Source organism: Dendropsophus ebraccatus, chromosome 8, assembly GCF_027789765.1.
Source record: "Dendropsophus ebraccatus isolate aDenEbr1 chromosome 8, aDenEbr1.pat, whole genome shotgun sequence".
NCBI classification, from domain to species: Eukaryota; Metazoa; Chordata; class Amphibia; order Anura; family Hylidae; genus Dendropsophus; species Dendropsophus ebraccatus.
This window is the reverse complement of record NC_091461.1, coordinates 54,139,699-54,162,600: the sequence shown is the minus strand read 5'-3', so window position 1 is coordinate 54,162,600 and position 22,902 is coordinate 54,139,699. Positions and strand designations below refer to the sequence as shown.

Here is a 22,902-nt window from a genome sequence, read left to right as displayed (position 1 = left end):
ACCATATAAGCCGCACACTAAATGAACTGTGGGTGCCAGCAGACGAATCCCAGATCTTGGATCAAGTCAGCTAGTAAAAAATACTCTGCAGCTTTCTGATGGTAATACAAACGTGGATTTATTCCATATAACAATGTGCAGCAAACTTAACAAGTAATATACAAGGTTTCGGCGTCTCCTACACCATTTTCAAGTGCCACTTGAAAATGGTGTAGGAGATGCCAAAACGTCGTATATTACTTGTGAAGTTTGCTGCACATTGTTATATGGAATAAATCCACGTTTGTATTACCATCGAAAAATGGGGTTTTCAAAAGGGGTGTGGCTTTTAAAAGGGGCGTGTCATAATTATCGTTCAATTTATCGTTACCGCGCCTACATGTACGATAAAACGCAATATTGATTTAGCTTAAGAGACAAGGTACCACTGAATTTTGTTCCTTGAGGACAGTTTTAAATGAAATAAACAGAAATTAGAAGGAAAAAATGTGATAGCTTTATGCAAAACACATTACACTGCAGGTGATCCTCTCTTCACTTTTAGTGTGTTTTGCATAAAGCTATTACATTTTTTTTCTTCTTAAATGTCTTTCTTTCTAATATTAGTATATCTCATATAACCATGCTTTGAAGGAATGAAATATAAAAAAACAAGAAAATTTTATTTTTTTTTTTAAATAGTTTTGTCAGGAGCCAAGTGTTCGACCATCAATTATTCAACCAGTATCGGAGCATGCTCACTTAACACTAGTCCTAAGTAGTACTTTCATTCTAGATCCAGATACTGGAACGTGTTCTTTTTTTTTTCTAATTTTGACATTGTAATCTTTAACATTTTTTGTAGTATATTATGGATAATGCCATCTTGCCTAAGCTATTTTAACAGCATTTAGAGGCATGCTTTAGAGCAAGCCTAGTGGACATTGACAAAATGAACATCTCTGGACCCTATTCTTTGTATGGGACAGATTTGTGAGCATGCTCTGTGGGGTCATTCCACAGGAGAATTGTGAGCAACAGCTATTGTGTGTACTTCTGTTATCTATATACTGTATCACCTGTCACTGTATCCTGTCTGTGATGATAAGGAGGACACTGCTGGAAAATGATCTCTACAGAACAGGAAGTCTAAGCTTTTAAAGTGTACCTGTCGTTATAACTTTCAAAATATAAATCAACAGTAGATGAGATAAAAAGCAAGTTTGAAATATACATTCATTATTTTTGTTATCATGCTGTAAAACTAAGTTGAACTTACAAGAAATCCAGGTCCAGTCTCCTGATGGCAGATTTTCTGATTTGTGCTGGTTGAAAAAAAAAACAGACTAAACACAGGAATTCCGGCCAGTACAGAGAGTCACGGCACAATGTGTCCATCAATCACATGACTGCCTTCTCTGTGAGCGCTCAGATGACCTGGGATACACTGGACTTCCTGTTTTCTGCCTGAATCAGAAAACAGAAAGTGTCGTGATCTCCATGATAACAACAAAAAAAAATGAATGTAAATTGCAAACTTGCTTTATATCACATCTACTTTTGGTTTATATTTTGAAAGTTATAACGACAGCTACACTTTAAAGCCTAGTGGTCAAAATTGGTGCTGAGCGAACTTGCCAAACTGTTCGGGTCTGGCAATGTTCTCCAAACCCAAAGGCTTGGCATTTGAGTCCTGGCAGCAGAGGAGGAAGGTAAGTCTCTTCTGTGCAATAGGGACATATCAGCAGGTTAGATTCATCTACCCTGCTCATAGTTCCTCTTTAAAAGTGCAACACAATTTTTTCTAAAGTAAGCCGACTGATACTTGGTCTTAATTTGGTCATGCAAAGTCACTTGGATAAATATGGTACATTTGAGCACTATCTTGTTCATGTTTGCAATAATAATGAGAGTATTAGTAAATTCCCCAAAAAGTATTCATGCCTATCTAGTCACCACCCTGGTAATACCTTGCTGTTTCTTCCTGACTCTCTCCAGGGGTTGTGCTGCTTTGGAGCTAACATCCCGCACGGCTTCACGGAGCTTCTTCTGCTCTTTCCTGCGTTTCTTCGCTGAATTCTCCTGCTTAAATTGCTTATTCTTTAATTTGTTTTCAAGTTTTAATTTGCTGGTCTTCAAGAGCTTGCGGAAGCTTGGCGCTTGCTTACGATGTCTTCTCTGGAAAAACACAAAATACCACAAGTTACAGGAGAATCAATCATATGACTGAAGGTCCAGGACTGGAAGTGTAACTTGCACATGACCAGTAATTTGGTCCATACATTCAGCACCAGAAGAACATTATGTGCATGACCATCAAAATGGTCTGCGTTCCAACAAACTCAGGTGCTATTATCTATTGTCCTGGTGAGTGGTAGCTGCACATTAGGGGCATATTACCTTTGGGGCACTTATATACAGGGCAGCAGCATGTGACAGCTGCCTTCATCTACGGTAACTCATTACCCATACCGGTGATGGCTATTGGCAGAATAGGGTTATTGTCTTTTGCAAACCTCCTAAAAAAAAAAAAAACACGCCCGAAAGGATAAAGGTGGAAAATGCATAAGGATGGGTCTCTTTCTGAACTATTAGATTGAGTCTACTGGCCTTGTGTCTTTCTCCTAGTTATCAAATGCTGTATTATTTTGACTCAAGTGCTATATTATGTGACTCAGATATTTATCCGGGGAGAGTGTGCAGCCATGCATTCAGGCAGAACATCCGAATCCATAGACTGTAAGGAAATAAAAGTGTCTGATTTGATGGACAGCCAGAGTGAGACCTGCTGCAATCAGTAACTCTTGTTACTACATGTGACTGGGACACTTTAAGCCTAAATCCATTTTGTTGAAAAGATAAAATGTTTTATGAATCAACAAAAAACATGAGAATAACATATATACTGAAAAACAGCTGGATTAACTATGGAAATTCCATCTTCCAAGAGACAGAGACTAAAGCCTTTTTTATTAAGAGGGTGCAGCCTAATAACATTCTGGGGCTGTGTACACACTGCAGTAGCTGCATTTGGTAACCCTGTGCTTTATCTGTACTCGCCAATAAACCTCAAAGAATTTCTGCACATGTACAGTCATGGCACAGGGTGACTACAGCAGGCTTCCCTGATCACAGTAGCTAATGTATATAACTGAACTAAATATTACATGAAGCGATTATTGGTCGTATTCGGCCATTACCGACCGTTAGGACCGATAATCGCTTAGTGCAATAGAAGACAACGATCAGCCAACATGCATGATGTTGGCTGATCGTTGTCTTTAAAGGGGTAGTCCGATGGGGGGGCATTTTTTTCCTGACACCAGGAATTAGGTGGCTGAGGGAAACAACGTCCACTCACCTCCTGGTTCCAGCGGCGGGTCCTGCATCGTGGCGCTCCGGTCCCCAATCGGTCAGTGACGGAGGCGGGATCTGTTTCAAGTCCGCTCAGATCCCGCCTCTGTCACTGACTGGCTGAGCGGACCTGAGACGTCACGTCTCAGGCCCGCGTCAGACACCAGGAAGCGGCCGGAAACCGGGGACCGCCGCTGGAACCAGGGAGGTGAGTGGACGTCGTTTCCCTCAGCCACCTCCTTCCCAGTGTCAGGAAAAAAATGCCCCCTGCCGGAATACCCCTTTAAACATGTTGAAACAACCACAATGAGGATAACAGTGATCTGTTCCGTCGCTCTGTGGGCTGCCTGGACGATCTAGCAATCACCCGGGCAGCCCCTCGGCTCTTACCCTCTCGCTGCAAGCAGGGAACGAGGAGCAAGCGAGTCCTGACCTGAAAGGTTGGCACTTGTTTGCTCCTCTGAATTGCCCAGTGTAATAGGGGCTTAATAAAGTGAATGTACCATCAGGCCAGGGCTGACGCTTTGGAGGCGTCCGACCCACCCCCAGTGAGAGGAACCCCCCCACCCTCTATGATCCAGCTCCATTGATTCTAATGGAGCCGTGTCATAGAGGGGCGGGGGTTTCCTCCCACTGGGGCTGGGTCGGCCCGCCTCCAAAGCTTCAGCCCAGGCCTGATGGTACACTACGACCAGGCTCAGGCTGAAGCACTGGAGGCAGACCAACCCACCCTTAGTGGGAGGAAACCCCCACCCCTCTATGATAGGGTTCCATAGATTCTAATGGAGCCACATTATGGATGGGCTGGGGTTTCTTCCCATTGGGGGTGGGTCAGCCCGCCTCCAGTGCTTCAGCTTGGGCCTGGTGGTACAGTCACTTTAAGTGATGTGTGAAAAGTCCCTGAGAGAGACATATGAAACAACTGCGAGGGGCCACTGATTCTATATATGTAACAGTAGACTTGTGTAATGGCACACAGGGCTCCCCATATATATATATTATAGGTAGTACTTGCATCACCGGCCCCATCCGTGAGTCTATGTACTTTCTTCCTTGAGGCTGTGTTCACACAACTGTAGTTACTAAATACAAAGCCAGGAACAGACTTGGAGAGAGACGCCTCTGACTTGCCATTACAGGTGTCCTCCATATATTATATATTCCTGGATTTCTATTTAATAACCTGCTGGCTCCATACCGGTAACATCACCAGGTTAGTGGGTGCAGTAGAGACGCCATTATGGCTGCTGGGTCACATCCTCATTAATATGAGGCCGTTCTTATTATTTGGGGTCCTGCGAGCCCCCGACCACTGACTGACAGCGTCTCTACATGGCTGTCCATAGCAGAAGGCTGTCAGTCAGCGGCAGGGGGTGGAGGAGCCTATCATGGCGGCTCATGAATCCTGGGGACCCCAGAGGGCGGCACACATCACTGTGGGGTATGTACCGGCCAGGGCTCTGTCATATAACCAGGGGTGAACTCCCTTTATAGAATTGTGGCTTCCACCTTGTTGCAGAATCACAGCTGCCAGGCATGCTGGGATTTGTAGTTTAGGACGGCTGATAACAGAAAGCAATAGACATCATTTAACTGCACAGCCAGCGCAAAGATGGCGGACTCTGTCTGCGCCACTTCACAGCTCAGGCGACGTTAACTACGTCAGCACCGGACTGTCTCGTAGAAACAAGAGTGAAATAATAATCGTCGCAGGCAGAAGCAGCCACTCACCGGCTTCATGGTGCCGACTCCTCCGCTCCGCTACACACGTGTGGATACAGGAAGTGGAGCCACGCAACGATCTCACCAGCTGCCTAGACAAGTCTTAGTATTGCGGATTTGTAAGCGCGCCATCTGCCGGCACCATGACGAAGTGCGGCGTCCTGTTCTGCGATCGCTAGAGGGCGCTGTTGTAACACGGTGAGCGCCCTTCTGTTTGTAGATGATAGAAGTGTATTATACTGAGGTAACATTGCTGTCGTGTGACCAGTGCTATGCCCAGCTGGCGCTGAAGTTTAATGCATGAGCTGTCTATTTTATTAATGCAATTCAACGTGCATTTGTTAGGGTTCTATTGTTTTAACCCTTCGTATAGTCAGAAGACAAGATACAGTTCTTTTCACTCCAATATAATGGATTCTGTATTTTCCTCAATTCTACATATAGGATTAGTGGCATCAAGCGTGTCCAACACAGAGGGCCCTGGGGGGTTCTGCTGCTCCAAATAGAACCGACATTAGATACTACAGTTGATGCACTCTCCATCTATTAAAGAGGTACTCCATTGCAAGGAGATTGTTTTCAGATCTACTGGTGTTAGAAAGTCTATTTAAAAACCTGGTATTCCAGTACTTATCAGCTTCTGTATGTCCAGGAAGTGGTGTATTTTTTCCAGTCTGACACAGTGCTCTCTGCTGCCCCCTCTGTCCATGACAGGAACTGTTGTCAATTTATTTTTTACTCTCCATCCGGCCTGGATCATCAAGAGAACTTCTCTCAGTCACATGTTGTCGCCATAGAATATGCCAGACACACATTTCCAGCTCCTTACTCATGCACTTTCATCAACCTCCACATGTGTATTGCCCTGTCTGTGCCCTCATATAGTAGTTAGTCCCTTCTGTATCCATATAGTACATAGACCCTTCTATGCCCCTGTATAGTAGTTAGGCCCTTCTCTGTTAATCTATATAGTATTTAGCCTTCCATGTGCAGGTAGAATTCCTCCATAGGTCTCCTTGGTAGGTAGGCACCCCCCGGTAGTAACCCCACCAGTATGTAGTATACCCATTGTAGGCATCCCCCTGCAAGCATTCTCCATTGGTAGTTAGAATTCCCCCGCCAACCACTCCCTGCTCTCCCCCTCCCCGACATCCACTCCTTAGATAATCTACCCTGGTAGTTAGCCCCTTCTCCTTATGTATTCATGTTTCATGGTAGTTAGCCCGACCCTTAGCTATCTCCCCTTGTAGTTAGTCCCCATCACCCCATATAGGCATCTCCCCTTGAAGTCAGCCCCCTTCCCTCCATTGTAGTCATCTCTCCTAGTACTTACTCCCCCTCCTATGTAGTCATCTCCCCTTGTAGTTAGTCCCCATCACCCCATATAGGCATCTCCCCTTGAAGTCAGCCCCCTTCCCTCCATTGTAGTCATCTCTCCTAGTAGTTACTCCCCCCTCCAATGTAGTCATCTCCCTTGGTAATAAGCCCCCCCCCCCCCCCACAACACCCACCATGCAGGCATCTCACCTGGTAGTTTACCCCACCCCTCATGGGGGGCAACCCCATGTAAATGACCCCCTTCTTCCCATGTAGGCAAAACCCTGTAAGTTAACCCCCTCCTACCCATGAAGGCAGTTCCCATGTAAATGAGCCCCTTCTTCCCATGTAGGCATACCCCTGTAAATTTAAATTAACCTCCTCCTATGTAAAATAAATAAATAAAAATATACAAACATTCACCTAGCATCCCCTTCCTCTCCCCCTCTGAGTGCACTAGTGACGTTACTTGTGCGCCGATGCACTGGTGGATATAGCGGGCAAGTAACGTCCGATGGGCCCGCTACGGCAGTAGTTCCGCCAATGCACATGGGGTGAGATCCGCTGAGCAAGGAGGCAATGGTTTGGGGAAATAACAGCTGATCATGGATGCATCTGTAAAAGTCTCAATTTGTGCAAATAAAATACTGTTGCTGCTACAGCACCACCTATTGGCAATTTCTTTGAAAAAAAAATTCAAAATTACTAACCTGGTAATTTCTTTTCTTTGAGCCCATGACGGCACCCCTGGAGAGGACCACCTCCTACTCCCATAGGACAGGAAACAGGATACAGGAAATCCCTGGATCATATAAAGAAGTAAACTCCCCTCCATCGCCAGTCTTTACCAAGGACCTAGGAGCGAAGCTCACAAGACACACACAAAAAGAAAAATATATACAAAAAATCTCTTTTTTTTTTTTTTTTTTTTTTTTTTGTGTTTATAAAGAAGTTTACTTTTTCTATATCTATGTAATAAAATTATCACTACTATTATTATTATCCCTTTTTCTTTCCTTTTTTTTTTTTTTTTTTTTTTGGGTGGGATTTAGGCGGGGTGCCGTCATGGGCTCAAAGAAAAGAAATTACCAGGTTAGTAATTTTGAATTTTCTCTTTTCGCCCTATGACGGCACCCCTGGAGAGTAGAATAGGAATATAACCGCCTAGGGAGGGACCACTGCCTGCAAAACACTACGTCCAAATGTTAAGTCTTCGGTGGAAGATAGTTGTAACCTGTAGTGTCTAAAAAATGTATGTGGAGTACTCCATGTGGCTGCCCTGCAGATCTGATCAATGGAAACCGCTGCCCTCTCAGCCCACGAAGTTGCCACAGCTCTAGTGGAATGTGCCCCGAATCCAACTGGTGGTGTCATGTTCTTGACTCTATAGCATTCTGCAACTGCCTGTTTAACCCATCTGGCTATTGTTTGTGTGGAAGCTGACTTGCCCTTGGTCTTACCCTGAAAGGATATAAGCAAGCTGTTACATAATCTCCAACTTTCTGTGACCTTTAGATAATGTAAGATAACTCTTCTAACATCCAGACTATGCAAACTTAATTCTTGATCGTTAGTTGGTGTGTTGTAAAATGATGGTAGTATCACCTCCTGAGATCTGTGGAAGTCCGTAACCACTTTTGGAAGAAAGGCTGGGTCAGGAGATAATACGACTCGGTCTTCTCTAATGGTCATGTAAGGAGTCTGTATAGAGAAGGCTCTAATTTCACTTACTCTACGGGCTGACGTTATTGCCAATAGAAAAGCCAGTTTATAAGACAGGAATTTAATACTGCAGTCTGCTAAAGGTTCAAAGGGATTAGCAGTAAGTCCGTTCAAGACAAGGTTCAGATCCCAAGGCGGAACCCTGGACCTGATCGTGGGACACAATCTGGAGGTTGCTTTTACAAATCTTTTAATCCACTGATGTTCAGCTAGTTTATAGTCATAGAGTGCACTGAGGGCGGAGATCTGTACCTTGATGGTGCTAGGCCTGAGGTGCTTGTTTAGACCCTCTTGTAAGAATTGTAAGATTAAAGGAATGTCAGGAGGAGCTAGGACATTAACAGGTTTATTTACAAATTTACAAAATGCTATCCATGTACGTAGATATATAGTAGAGGTAACTTTCTTTCTACTGGCTAGCAACGTGGTGATTACTTCGGATGAAAGGCCTCTGTCTATCAACAATTGCCTCTCAACAGCCATGCCGTCAGGTGAAGGTTCTGAACCTGAGGGTGAAATACTGGGCCCTGGGCGAGGAGATCTGCCCTGTCCGGAAGAATCCATGGGTCTGTCAGAGACATCTTCCTGAGCCAAGTAAACCACACCCTTCTTGGCCAAAAGGGCGCTATTAGAATTATGTGGGCCCTGTCCTGCCTGATCTTTCTGACTACTCTTGGGATTAGTCTGATGGGTGGGAATGCGTACAGTAGGCCTTTGTCCCAAGGCTGGGCTAGTGCATCTAGAGCCCTGGGCTTGTCTGCAGGACATAGGGAAAAGAACTCTTGGGTCTTTCTGTTCTTCCGCGATGCGAAGAGGTCTATCTCCGGTGATCCCCACATTCTGCATATCTGTAGAAATACCTCCTGGCAAAGCTCCCAATCCCCCTGGTTTAGGGAGTGTCTGCTTAGAAAATCTGCCTTCACATTGTCTACCCCCTTCAGGTGAAGTGCCGAGAGGGACAGACAATGTGACTGTACTAGCCTGAACATGAAGTGGGCAACTCTCATAAGTTGTACTGATCTTGTGCCTCCTTGGTGGTTGATGTACGCCACTGCCGATCTGTTGTCTGTTAGTATTCTCACGTTTCTGTCTTTTATTAACGGAAGAGCCTGGGACAAGGAGAAGAATATTGCTCTCAATTCTCTCACGTTTTGTGGGTCCCTGGCCTCCTCTGGGGACCACAGGCCCTGGAATACTTGTGTGTCTGTATGGGCTCCCCACCCCCTGGGACTGGCATCTGTGGTGATGGTCAAAATGTTGTCCAGAATCCAAGGAAGTCCCTTGGATAGATGCTCCCTTTCCTTCCACCAAGAGAGAGATCTGAGAGTCTGTGGAGATAGAGTGAAACAAGAATCAAGAGACTCAGAGGCACCGTCCCATTCACCAAGTGATTGTAACACCCTAGAGTGGTACTGTGCCCAGGGAACCGCTGGAATGCAGGAAGTAAATAGACCCAACACCGACATAGCCTTCCTAAATGTAGTAATGGGATTATCAAAAAACTCCTGTGTTCTGGAAAGAACATTTGAAATCTTGCTATCTGGTAAGAAAGATCTCTTAGCTCTCGAATCCAGACATATTCCCAGGAACTGACAATATTGAGAGGGGATCTTATTGGATTTTTCCTCGTTAATCTCCCAACCTAATTTAGACAGGATGTCTTCTACTATTTTGATCTGGCTCTGAAGAGAGATTACTGAGTCGCCGACCAGTAAAAAATCATCCAAATAAGGAATGATAATTATATCCTTTTCTCTGATATGTGCCATAACCTCTGACATCACTTTAGTGAAAACTCTAGGTGCCTGTGAAATGCCAAAAGGTAAGGCCTGGTACTGGAAATGACAAACTGAATCGTTAAGTTTGACTGCTACCCTCAGGAATCTTTGATGGTCCTGGTGGATGGGGACGTGATAGTATGCATCCCTTAAATCTAAGGTGGCCATAAAACAATCCTGTGAAAGATTCAAAATGGCTGAAGAAACTGACTCCATCCTAAACTTTTCGTAGGCTAAAACCCTGTTAAGAGGTTTAAGATTGATAATGGTTCTAAAAGAACCATTGGGTTTCCTTACCAAAAACAGAGTAGAGTAAAAACCCTTACCACACTCTGTCTCCGGAACGGGAACCAAAACCTTCTTCCTGAGTAAGGACTGTACTTCCGTAGAAAGTGCTGTCTGCTTTATGGGATCGGATGATAAATCCGTAATGACGAATCTTTCCCCTGGGGAGGACACAAAAGAAATTTTTAAACCGTGCTTTATTGTATCCAATACAAAGGAGCTATTGGAAATACCACACCACTGTGACCAAAAAAGAGAAAGGCGACCTCCCACAGGGACCTGGCGTCATTGAGCAGGTTTTTTGGTATTGTCAGAACCCTTAAAGAGGAACCCCTTGGATTTCTTGGTGGGCCTCCATTCCTTCCTATTTGTATTAGGATTAGTATTCGTGTTAGGGGCTCTATGTGTGTTCCTACCTTTTCCCCTAAAAAGACGGCTAGACTGCTGCGGGATCAGAGGGAACCCCTTCTTTCTATCCGAAGCCTTCTCGAGAATGTTATCTAAGGCTGGACCGAAAAGCAGGTTGCCTTCACAAGGGACTCCACATAATTTAGATTTAGAGGTGACGTCCCCCTTCCATTCTTTAAGCCACATGGATCTGCGGGCAGAGTTTGAGAGTGCTGCTGAACGAGCGGAGAGTCTAAGAGCATCCGCTGAAGCATCTGATATAAATGAGACAGCATTCTCTAAGGTCTCAAAGGGCTTGAGGAGCTCCTCCGCAGGAGTCCCCCTACTAATCATGTCTTTAAGTTCAGACATCCATACCCCTAGAGATCTAGAGACTGAGGTTGCTGCCACTAGAGGTTTAAACAAGGCAGTGGATGCTTCCCAGTCCTTCTTTAAATAAATCTCTGCACGTTTGTCCATAGGGTCTTTAAGAGTTGCACAGTCCTCAAAAGGTAGCGCATTAAGTTTTGTAATCTTGGCTACCGGAGGATCTATCTTTGGAGCAAAGCCCCAGGAGTTCGACTCCTCATGGTCAAAGGGGTACTTCCTTTTGAACTGAAAAATAATTGAAAAATTAGTTGTTTAGTTATATATACTCTTCTATATCTTTACCTGTTTATCCAAGAAAACAGAAAAAAAACACTCACAGCAGCTGGAACAAAAAATTTTCTATCCGGATTGGACCATTCGTGTCTAATCAAGGCCTTAATGTTTTGGTGAATGGGAAAGACCAATCGTTTCTTAGGTGCTAGCCCTCCAAACATACGGTCCTGTATAGTATTAGATTCTGGAACCTCTTCTATACCCATAGTCTCCCTTACTGCTTTAATTAGTGATTCTATATAGTCAGCAGAAGGTAATGGAGTAGCCACTTCTTCCTCCAGACTCTCTACGTTAGATGGGCCTGCTTCTGGTTCGTCTATACCCAGCGATAGGTCCTCATCGTCCCCCAAGGTAGATGGAGGCTGACTGTGAACAGACTGCTCCACCTCAATAGTAGGGGGTATTGGGGTAGCCAAAGGTAACTGAGACACAGGTGCTGGCGTCAGCTCTGGAGGAGAAGCTGTGGTAGTGGCCGGAGTCTGAGAGGGCATGGAGGCCTGAAACCAAAAAATAAATGTACAAAAAGAAATTTTTTTTTTTTTTTTTTTTTCGAAAAGGCAAAGAAAAAATTCTACCTACCCTAATTTCCTTCTTTATCATGTTCTTCATGTTACGCATAAAAGAGGGTCCCTGCTCCTCTAGGACTCTATTCATACAGCTACCGCACAGCACTTTAGTGTAAGAGCTACTTAATCTTTTCCTACAAACGGGGCAATCTCTGCTCTTAGCATGACTCTTTTTAGTAGTACCCTCCTAAAAATGAGAAACATGGCAAACTTAGACAAAGGAAGAAGAAAATTCTGCTGGGGAAAATCCCCTCTTACCCACTCCATACCACAGGGGCTTGAATCCTAGCTGGAGTAGACTCTGATAATTCAGCGCTTTCAGCCTCCATAATGGACAATTGAGGTCTTGGAGGTGTAGAAGACTCTCTGCAGCCGTTGTCAGGAACAGTAGAGAAGACACCAGGCAGCAGAAACAAAATACCGCTAGAGCACACAGGAACTGAGCACTCACCTGGCGTCCTTCTCGGCAGCTCTTTTGAATTTGGCGCCGAGAGTCACATGACCGGCTGGCTCCGCCCCCTTCGCCGCGCGCTGAGACGACGTCACCCTCCCGGCGCTCCACCTGAGGCAGGCCGTAGGCCCCGGAAGTTGCCGAACACGGCCAGCAGAGCAACCCCCTCCCAGCATCATCCAGCAGCCATGCCGCAGGGCGCGCGAACGCAGCGCTACGGATCGGGGCACCGGACCACGCCGAGGAGGGCCAGGGGAGCTCCGGGGACCCATATCTGGAGGTGTCGGGGGAGGAGGCCAGACTTGGAGGCTGCTCCCCACTCGGAGCCTGACGCCGCCGGGAAGCCGGTAGGATATTACCCGGTAACCCCCAGTCATTTCTTTCCGTCCAGGGAAGGGAAGGGAAAAAGCCCTTCCAGCTCCTGCTCCCATGGGGACAGGAAACAGAAACTGGCGATGGAGGGGAGTTTACTTCTTTATATGATCCAGGGATTTCCTGTATCCTGTTTCCTGTCCTATGGGAGTAGGAGGTGGTCCTCTCCAGGGGTGCCGTCATAGGGCGAAAAGAGAAAAATATATTTAATAAATGGTGATCACATCACCTGTAGTGTCTGTCATCCAATAACCATCTCATTTGGAGCAGCAGAACATCCTCCAGAGCCCTCCCAGATATAAAATTTTTATTTTGCTCGTCCTTTACTTTCATCTATTTTATAGATGCAAGAGAGAAGATAGGAAGTGTGGTGCAGCACCACAGGGAGATCCAAGAACCAGAAATGTGGTTACCACTTAGGAACTAGAATAGAAGCAAGCCTATGGCAGGAGAGCACCTTTATATGGTATCCAGCTAGATGGAATAGCAGGTAGTCTGTGCAATACCATCCCAAACACCCAACGTCTGTGTCACTAGCATAGGCCAAAGGTAACTCCACTTTTCATCTCTGAAATAAAACTTTTGACATATTAAAGAGAAGTATGCGTCTGAGTGTTTATAGGCAAAGATTCTTCTGACCAATACAAACTTTTGACATATAAAAGTTTTTTTTTTTTGTGCCAAGTACCTTTTTAAGGGTGGGTTCACAAGTACAGGATCCGCAGCAGATTTGATATCAGAGTGACTAAATAACTGAACACAGCATCAAATCTGCTGTGGATCCTGTACGTGTGAACGCACTCTAAGGGTACAAACCCACACACCGTATACAAAGCAGATACGCAGCAAATTTGATGGTGCAGATTTGATGCTGTGTTCAGTTATTTAGATCTAATCTGCTGCGTATTTGCTGCGTGTTTGTTGCGTATTTGCTGCGTATCGCAGCAGTAAATAAGCTGCGTATACGGTGTGTGGGTTTATACCCTAAGACAGGAATCCTCCCTGTGTTTTTCTTCCATTGTTCCAGCATAAAAAATGAAAATGAACTGATTGGGTTAATTTTGCATCAAACAATTGAAAATAATTTTTTTTATAAGCAGAAGTGTCCATTTCTAACAGCTTGTCATCCGTTTTTTAGCATCCATTCAAAACTAATGATAAAATGCAGATATGACGCTAACCAAACATGCTCAGGGCTATCCCAGCATTTGTGTTAAATGTAACCTCAGGTAGGTACTGCCCACTGTATCCGTGAACTGATACTCAGCCCTGCTCCCACCACAGCTTCCAGGACCAGATATACGCAGTAGCTTAGCCTCAAGGCTATAGCAACCACAGCACCTAAGTTGTCTGGCATATAATAAAGTTAGTTTGTTATGAATACTACAGGGTTACAGGGGTATCCCCATCTGTAGTAGTTATGCCATCCACAGTATCCAAGCGGGAGGGTCCGACTGCTGGGGTATGGGGACCCCGAACTTCCATCTGAAAGGAGCTGTGGACTGCAGCTATTCATACTCCACGAACTCGCCAGAGATAAATGCAGCTTTCCTCTCTCTTTGGCAGCATCTGGAGTGGCAGAGTTTCTCTGTGGATTGAGCATCCACTCCAGATGGGAATACTGCTACTTTGACTGCACGTTACTGACAGCAAGCGGGACTTGATATATAAGGGCCTGTTTATACCATGTCTGGCTATCCTTCTGAAACTGCTATTTGATTCTGTAACAGATCTGTAGACTTCCATTTTTCACAGTAGTTTTAGTTTTCTGTGTCTTTTCAACAGGACAGTGTTTCAGTTTTATGTTCATTAATAGGATCCTTTTTTTTTTTCTTTTGTACAATGTCAATCTATATAAACAGGACAGGCATCCCACTGCACCATGCTCTCTCTAACATCCCCCCCATAAACCTAGCAAGTCACATTTAGGGTCTGTTAACATGTACAGACTCACTGAGTAAAACTCACACAGAACTCGCATCAAACTCATATGAAAGTAGCTGTGTTTTATGTGGTGTTGAACTCGCCTGTGAAAATCATGTGCAAATCAAAACTCGCATGTAAAAACATACATTGACTTGATAGCGATCAGTATCGCTGTGGATTTATGTGCGAGAAACTCACAGCGATAAATACACAGCGAGTCTGTACGTGTGAACAGACCCTAAAGGGATGATTCAGTGCTACAAAATCACAGCCTCTTTCTTCCAGAGACAGCCCCACTCTTGTCTCTAGCTTGGCAGGGTTTTGCTGCTCAGTTCTATTGAAGTGAATGGAGCTTAAAAAAATTATTCACAGAATAACACACATTACAAAGTTATGTCTGTGAATCGCCCCCTTCCCCGTGTCCCCGGAAGTGTGTGGTGCATTATACATTACCTGATCCATGTCAAGGCCATCCGCCATCTTGTGGCAAACATAGTCTTCGGACGGACGGACGAATCCCTGCCGCCGTCCCCCCTCCGCCGCGTCATAACTGTGCTCAGCCGCGATTGGCTGGAGCAAGCCGGAGCGCGGACCCGGTAATGTATGTACTGGGCCGCAGGGGGATAAGGGAGCTGCCTTTTACATACTCACAACGGAATGACAATTCCTCTACGAGTATGTAATCATATTGAAAGTGACAGTGAAGGGATCCGCTACATGTCAACCCACCCTAAAGGTGTTTCTGTGATTTTTTTGAAGATGGTCTTCATGCATTAAAAAAAGAACTCTAATCTCTAAATCCACCAAGCCTCGGCATGCATATGCTGTACAACAAAGACAGCGGAGGACAGTGACAGTTCACATGATGCGGCAGCCATTGTTGTTTGTATTAAGCATGTTACAGTATCATGCTGCCCTAGTTCTTGGAAGACTCTATATAAAAAGTATTTATTTTCTAGCTAGGACATCTACACTGCAATGATTGTGCTAAAATACACTACCATAGTGCTATGACCTGTCTGTTTAGAACCACAGTAGGACCAGTTGGTGCATCTAAAATACAGGTAATTTTGGTGCCAGTGGATTGCCGGTGGCTGAAGTTGGATGCAGCCCTAAGGAGTCCTGGAAAACATGGACATAGTCCAGGCAGTCTTGGGGCTGCATCCAACTACTTCAGCCACTGGCGATCAAATGCCAAGAGTTCCAGGTTGAAACAGACTCAAGCATGCTGAAGAATTTATTCTGAGGCGACAAGATGTTTCCCCACCTCATTGTGGCCACAAGCAGTGATGTGTGTGTCCTTTTCTGCTGTCATGAGTCATGTCCATGTGTGAAAGCCCCAAAGAGACGCAAGAACCTATTGGAAGAGAAGAGGTCTTACTGTGACAAAGCCAAACAACACAGAGTAAAAGCTTTAGCTTCCAAGTTTTTTTATTTACATAGGAATTGTTCATCTAGTGGTCTCAAATGAAGGCCAAGTCCCTTCTATGTACATGTTCTATATACAGGTTTATACTTGAAAAGTAAGAAAACTGTACAATAGCCACAAAAAAATTGGAAATACTTTGAATGACAAAAGAAATACATAAATTATATGTAACATTCGAGTTTACACATGTGGACTTCAGAAAAATCATCGAGCAGCGAGACAAAACAGGGAAGATGTCAGCCAGTCTAGTGGGGGTCCTCCAAGGCTGCTGCCCAGGCCAGGCAATACAGTGAACGATTTACACCTGGATCTTTTTCATAGAATAGGAATCTCTGGGAGAAACTACTAAATCACAAAATAAACAACGGACACACAATACCATTGAACCGTCCGTAGATGTCGCAGGAGACCCGAAGGCTGCAGGCTTAGGGAAAATTGTGATTAAAAGGTGTGACTGCCACAAGAAATCGATCTTTAGTTAGAATAAACACAAATTCCAAGTGTCCAATACAAGAAATAATTATATGCTGTAAATTGTAATACATTACTAATAAATGGGAAACTCATATATAAGTATAAAGTCGATTTGAGGTTTTCAAAAAGTTGTAGACCTCTGGCTCATATGATCTACATCTATGGTACCAAAGTAATCTGCCCCAACCAATTCTTCAGTCATTTTTGGTCAGTAGCCTATAGCGGCTTTTGTAGAGGTTGAAGGTAAAGACAGGAAAATTTAGCAAAATTTCTAAGTTTTTTAAAAAAAGGGTCTGTGGGCCCTATAGAGCACTGATCCACCTCCCTTAGGACAGTGATGGGGAACCTTCTCCCCTTCGAGCGGTTGCAAAACTACAATTCCCATCATGCCTGAAATGCAGTTTTGCAACAGCTTGGGGGGGGGGGGTTTAAGGGAAACTAATTCTATCCCTAGCAGCATAGATTAGCAGCACCACTACGGAAATGAGCCATGGGACATCCCCTTTAAAAAAAAACAGCCATTTTAAAATGACATTTTACAATTTTCCACAAATTCAAACCTAATGAGGTTATTAAACAATGTAAATCCTTTACTTTTATTTACCGGCTGGTTATCAGGTTACATTTGAAATGGATATAAAAACAGCAAAGCAAAATATTTACAGAGTTACTTATATTTCAACTGTAAAGTTTATTGAATATTTTGCTTGGTAAGAAGACGTTTCTGGTGAATTATGATTGCTTACTTAAAGGGAGACGTCACCCAGGATTGACATATGGAAGTGGCTCATGTGTCTCTCAATGGTGGTGCGTGCATGAAGAGTTTATGAGTTCACTACGCATGCATTGCCATTACCACAGTGAGCACTAGCTGTCCATCAGGAAGAAAGGAGAGTGTGTATAGGTGGGTGAACATCTAGACACGTCTGGCTGGGAATAAAAGATGATTTTTCCACCATAGGAGACAGATGTGCTACATGAAACTACCACTATGCTCATGGCAACTTATTGCAATTAATGGCATGTGCCATATCTCTTGGTGACAGCTTCCTATTAAGCTGGCCATAAAAAGGTGTATTCACTGGTTTTAGTAGTGAGATATTCACTGGAAAATGCCCACACTGTCTGGATGAGCATTAGGTGACACATACAATCTCTTGTGGTTGTATCCAGGCCACTCCGGCTTTCTGCATAAGATGCATGGCTATTGCCATAGTCATCTATGTCATCCCTTTCAGCATGTTCTTGGTAAGAAAGTGAGTGGTTAGAAAGCTTTCATACTGCTGCCGGAGTTTCTCTATTCCAGATACCCTCTTTAATCATGGACTGGACATACAAGGCTCCATTCAGGTTTTACCTTTACAATCAGCCTATACACAGGGAATTCACCTGACATATGCGCCAAAGTCTTACTATACTCACTCCACTGTACATACCATGGTGTGATACCTTACTCAGGACCTTATGCGGGAAAAAATGTATACTCTGTGGTTCATTTTTTTTATTGCCAATTCTATTGGAAAGAACAGCAAACTATGCCTTACGACACAGTATTTAAAAAGGTATGCCAAACCATACTAATAGAAATAAGCTAACCTCTAGCAAGCTCAGGTTCATCCGAACACACTGATTACCTTTGGCTAAAGTAGTTGGATGCAGCCCTAAGGCTGCCTAGGAAACATGAACACGGCCATAGGCCATATCCATGCATTACAGGACTCCCTAGGGCTGCATCCAACAACTTCAGCCACTGGTTATCAAGTACAGAGTGCGAACATGCTCGAGATTGGCTCATCTCTACATACCAGCCCAATGGATACATTTCATATATGCAAAAAACGTTACCTGTGTATACGCTGAACATAAGGGGAAAAAAATGTGATCTGAGCCTTACTAACTCGGACAGCACTGACATATTATGAGTGACAACTATAATAAAATACTGTGCAGAAAGACCAGCACAAGCTCAGCACATAAAGCTTCCAACCATTCTTATGGTGCCTTTACACAGATTTATCTGACAGATTTTTAAAGCCAAAGCCAGGAATAGAGTATAAACAGAACAGGTAAAGGAAAGCAAGAATTATTACTCACCGATAATTCACTTTTTATGAGTCCATCATGACAGCACCACATGGAGGATGTCACCCTTGACCTAACAGGAACAGGAAATACAGAGAGAGGTTAAAAGGGCACTTCCCCAATCCCACCTCAGTGTTATTATAACGAAACCATAGGATCAACAACACATAGGGAGGGAAATCTAAGGGTGCTGTCATGATGGACTCATAAAAAGTGAATTATCGGTGAGTAATAATTCTTGCTTTATACATCGTCCACATGACAGCACCACATGGAGACATACCAACTTAGACTTTCAGGGCGGGACCACAGCGTGTAGCACCTTTCTCCCGAAAGCCATGTCTTGGGAAGTACCCACGTCCAGCCGGTAATGCCTGAAGAAGGTATGAGGCGAGGACCAGGTAGCAGCCTTGCAAATTTGTTCAAGAGAGGCTGCTGATTTGGCTGCCCAGGAGACTGCAGTGGCTCTGGTAGAATGAGCTTTGAGACCCGATGGAGCTTCTTTCCCTCTGGCCGAGTAAGACTCACAGATGGCAGTCTTGATCCAACGGGCTATAGAACCTTTGGAGGCTTTTTTACCTTTGTTAGGACCTTGGAATTGGACCAACAGGTTTTCATCTTTCCTCCACGGTTTTGTGATTTCCAGGTACTGAAGAATAGCACGTCTTACGTCCAGGCGATGAAATGACTCTTCCTTCTCATTTTTCGGATTGTCACAGAATGAAGGAATAACAATATCCTGGGACCTGTGAAAATTGGTCACAACTTTTGGTAGAAAAACAGGATTTAATTTAAATACTATTTTGTCATCTAGAATGGTACAGTAGGGTTGCATAATAGATAAGGCTTGAATCTCTCCTACTCTCCTTGCTGTTGTTATAGCAATAAGAAAGGCGGTTTTGATGGTAAGTAGTTTTAAAGAGATCTCATGTAAGGGCTCAAATGGTCTGTCTGAGAGGCCCAAGAGAACAGTATTCAAGTCCCAAGGCGCTGTTAGATTTTTTATCTTCGGCTTGATTCTGGACACTGCCCTGAAGAATCTTTTGATCCACTGATGCTCTGCAATTCTGGTATCATAAATGCATCCCAAAGCCGAGACCTGAACCTTCAAAGTACTTAAGGAGAGACCCTTGTCTAATCCAGCTTGTAGAAAGTCCAATATTTTAGGAATGTCTGGTTGTGTCAAATCCGGAGGCGGATCTCCACACCAGGAGCAAAACTTCTTCCATTGTTTAAGGTATATGGCAGATGTTATCTCTTTTTTACTTTTCATAAGAGTATTTACTACTCTAGAGGACAAACCTCTGGCTGTGAGGATGGACCTCTCAGTAGCCAGGCAGTTAAATGGAGGTTTTGAAGGTCCGGATGATGAAGAGGTCCCTGGGATAGGAGATCTGCTCTGAGAGGAAGCGGAAAGGGATCCTGAATTGACATGGAGGATAGGAGACTGAACCAACTCCTCTTTGGCCAGTGGGGAGCTATGAAGATAACCGTGGTATTGCTGGAGCGTATCTTTTGTAGAGCTCTCGGGATGAGAGGTAGAGGAGGAAACGCATAGGCCAGATGAAAATTCCAGTCTTGTTGGAGAGCATCCAATGCTGTTGGATAATCCCGAAAGTTCAGGCTGAAGAATTCTTCTGTCTTCCTGTTGGATCTTGAGGCGAACAGGTCCACCTGTGGAAAACCCCATCTGTCTGCAAGTTGATAGAAGATCTGGGAACAGAGTTCCCATTCCCCAGGGTGTATTATTTTGCGACTTAAAAAGTCTGCCAGTTTGTTGTCCACTCCCCTTAGATGGACTGCTGAGATAGATCTCACCTTGCCTTCTGCCCAAGAGAAGATTTTTCTGGATAGCAGCTGCAGAAGTTTGCATCTTGTCCCTCCTTGGTGGCGAAGATATGCTACCACCGTCGAGTTGTCCGAATAGATCTTTATATGGTTGTTGAGGAGCAGGTATTCCGCCATTTTCAGAGACTCCCAGACTGCAGCCAGCTCTCGAAAGTTGGAGGACTGGGCACTGATTTCTTCCGACCAACGACCCTGAAAGTGAAAACCCTGAATGTGAGCACCCCAACCTGATTGGCTGGCATCCGTGGTCACCGTGACTACTGGATCCAGACTCCAAGGGCAACCCTTCTGTAGATTGGACTCCTTCAGCCACCAGAGGAGCGAAATCTTCACCTTTTGTGAAATCGTCATACGTTTGTCCAATGTTAAGGGGGATCTGTTCCACACATGAAGTATATCGCCCTGTAAGATGCGAACATGGTGTTGGCACCAAGGTACCGCTGGGATGGTTGCGGTCATAGAACCCAAGAGCGACATGGCCTTCCGGATTGTGGTGGATTTTTTCTTCCTGAAGGAGGCAATGTTTGTCATTAACATATTCACCTTGTCTTGAGGCAGGAAAGTTTTCTGCAGGTTTGAATCCAGGATCATTCCCAGGAATCTCTTCCTGCAGGCTGGTGTTAAATCTGATTTGTCCAGGTTTATTATCCAGCCGAGATCCTGTAGGATAGAAATAGTTATCTGAATCTGTATAGAAAGGATAGATGGAGATGGAGCGACTAACAGGAGATCGTCCAGATATGGAACAATGGTTATCTCTTGTTTTCTTAGATAGGCTACTACTTCCAACATAATCTTTGTGAATAGCCATGGGGCTGATGAGATTCCGAACGGTAGGGCTTGAAATTGATAATGGACTAGTTGATGCTGTGTCTGAACTGCGAATCTGAGGTATTTCTGATGCGCAGGGTGAATGGGTATATGGAAGTAAGCATCTTTCAAGTCTAGGGTTGCTAGTGATGCCCCCTGATGTATGAGGGGAATGGTAGTTTTCACTGTCTCCATCTTGAATTTCTTGTGTTTGATAGATCGGTTTAGAGGCTTGAGATTGATTATTGTCCTGTAAGTCCCATTGGGTTTTGGGACTAGGAAAAGGGTTGAGTAATGACCCAAACCGATTTCCTCCTGGGGAACAGGGATGATTGCCCCTAATAGAAGCAGATCCCGAACCCCCTTCATCACACGATCCATCATTAGTTTTGATTTGAAGTGGGTTATACAGAATTTTTGGGGGGGAAGGGAGGAGAAGTCTATTAAGTACCCACTTTTCAGGATGTTTAGGATGAACTGATTGTTTGTTATCTTCTCCCATTGACTGTGGAATAAGGATAGCCTTCCCCCCACTCTGGAGCTGTCACTTGTTTTTTCCCTCAGTAGAGGGATTAAGGAGGAATCCCCTGCCACGTCCTCCTTTTGGGTAGGCCCATCTTCCTCCTTTGCCTTTACCTTTAAACTCGTCCCTTCTGTGGGTGTACTGTGTATAGTGACGAAAAGGTTTCTTACCTTTCTCTTGTTTTGGTGTAGGGAAATCCTTTTTCTTATCAGCCGCTTTATCCAAGATCTCTTCAAGGAAAGAGCCGAAGAGGAGATCACCTTCAAAAGGAATCTGACACAGCTTTATTTTAGACGTTGCATCACCCTGCCAATTCTTTAACCAAAGGGCCCTTCTGGTTGCATTAGAGAGGGCAGCTGATTTGGCGGCAATTCTGACTGATTCGGCAGAAGCATCTGCCAGAAAACTTGTTGCCAACTTCAGCATAGGAATAGATTTAAGGATCTCCTCCCTCGAGGTAGTACCTCCCAGGTGGCCCTCTAACTGCTCCAACCATATGAAGAGCGCCCTAGATACATTTGTAGCAGCTATGTTAGGATTAATCATGGCTGCGGAGGCTTCCCAGGACTTTCTTAGTAGTCCCTCCATTTTCCTATCCATTGCATCTCTTAGCTGAGAGGCATCTTCAAAAGGAAGCATTGTCTTTTTTAATATCTTGGATACTTGAAAGTCTACTTTAGGGATATTAGCCCATGTTGCAGTATCCTTTTCATCAAAATTTAATCTGTTACTGAATTCTTTAGGTATAAACAGCCTTTTTTCAGGCTCCTTCCATTCAGTTTTAATAAGATCCTGGATATTTTCGTGAATGGGAAAAACTTTCTTTTTCTTGGGTTTAAGGCCTCCGAACATAGTATCCTGAATAGATACAGGCTGTTCAGAATCATCAATACCCATAACGCTTCTTATGGCTCTAATTAGGGTTTCTGAATCCTCAGAGGAGAAGTAAAACTTCCCAGACTCCTTAGGAGTGGAATCAATAGGAATTTCACCCTCCTCAGAAGCTTCCTTCTCTTGCTCAGAATCAGAATCTGATATAACATATCTGCGCTTCTTGGGTGGAGGAGCAGGGGGAGGGGTCGCAGAAGCTGAAGTAGAAGTAGTGGTAGAGGGGTTTGTTTTAGATATAGATTTGATCTCCTGACGGATAACCTTGCGCAGTTCCTCTGAGATGGATATACGTGAGGAGGGATGCAGCTTATTGTAGCACACTT

At 44.3% G+C, this 22,902-nt stretch overlaps 3 protein-coding genes across 3 annotated transcripts in view; all 3 read right to left on the bottom strand.

Moving 5' to 3' along the window:
* The window catches only part of NOC3L (NOC3 like DNA replication regulator), a 44,474-nt gene extending 39,306 nt beyond the window's left edge, over positions 1–5,168 (bottom strand). Inside the window, exons 1-2 of the mRNA XM_069980390.1 lie at positions 5,065–5,168; positions 1,950–2,157 (exon numbers count right to left, since the gene is read on the bottom strand). Of these exons, the coding sequence (XP_069836491.1) occupies positions 1,950–2,157; positions 5,065–5,073 (217 nt within the window). The 5' untranslated portion in view covers positions 5,074–5,168. The remainder of the gene's footprint in view (positions 1–1,949; positions 2,158–5,064) is intronic.
* Positions 5,169–7,363: 2,195 nt separating this feature from the next.
* Positions 7,364–10,567, bottom strand: LOC138798589 (uncharacterized). Its single transcript, XM_069979104.1, has 2 exons — positions 10,199–10,567; positions 7,364–9,422 (listed from the first exon to the last, which is right to left on the bottom strand). Exon 2 carries the CDS (start codon positions 8,938–8,940, stop codon positions 7,537–7,539), a length of 1,404 nt encoding a protein of 467 aa, XP_069835205.1. The 5' UTR covers positions 8,941–9,422; positions 10,199–10,567; the 3' UTR covers positions 7,364–7,536.
* A 40-nt stretch (positions 10,568–10,607) lies between these two features.
* LOC138798917 (uncharacterized) lies at positions 10,608–12,102 on the bottom strand. Its single transcript, XM_069979534.1, has 3 exons — positions 12,043–12,102; positions 11,787–11,960; positions 10,608–11,704 (listed from the first exon to the last, which is right to left on the bottom strand). Exons 1-3 carry the CDS (start codon positions 12,100–12,102, stop codon positions 11,213–11,215), a joined length of 726 nt encoding a protein of 241 aa, XP_069835635.1. The 3' UTR covers positions 10,608–11,212.
* Positions 12,103–22,902: the final 10,800 nt, after the last annotated feature.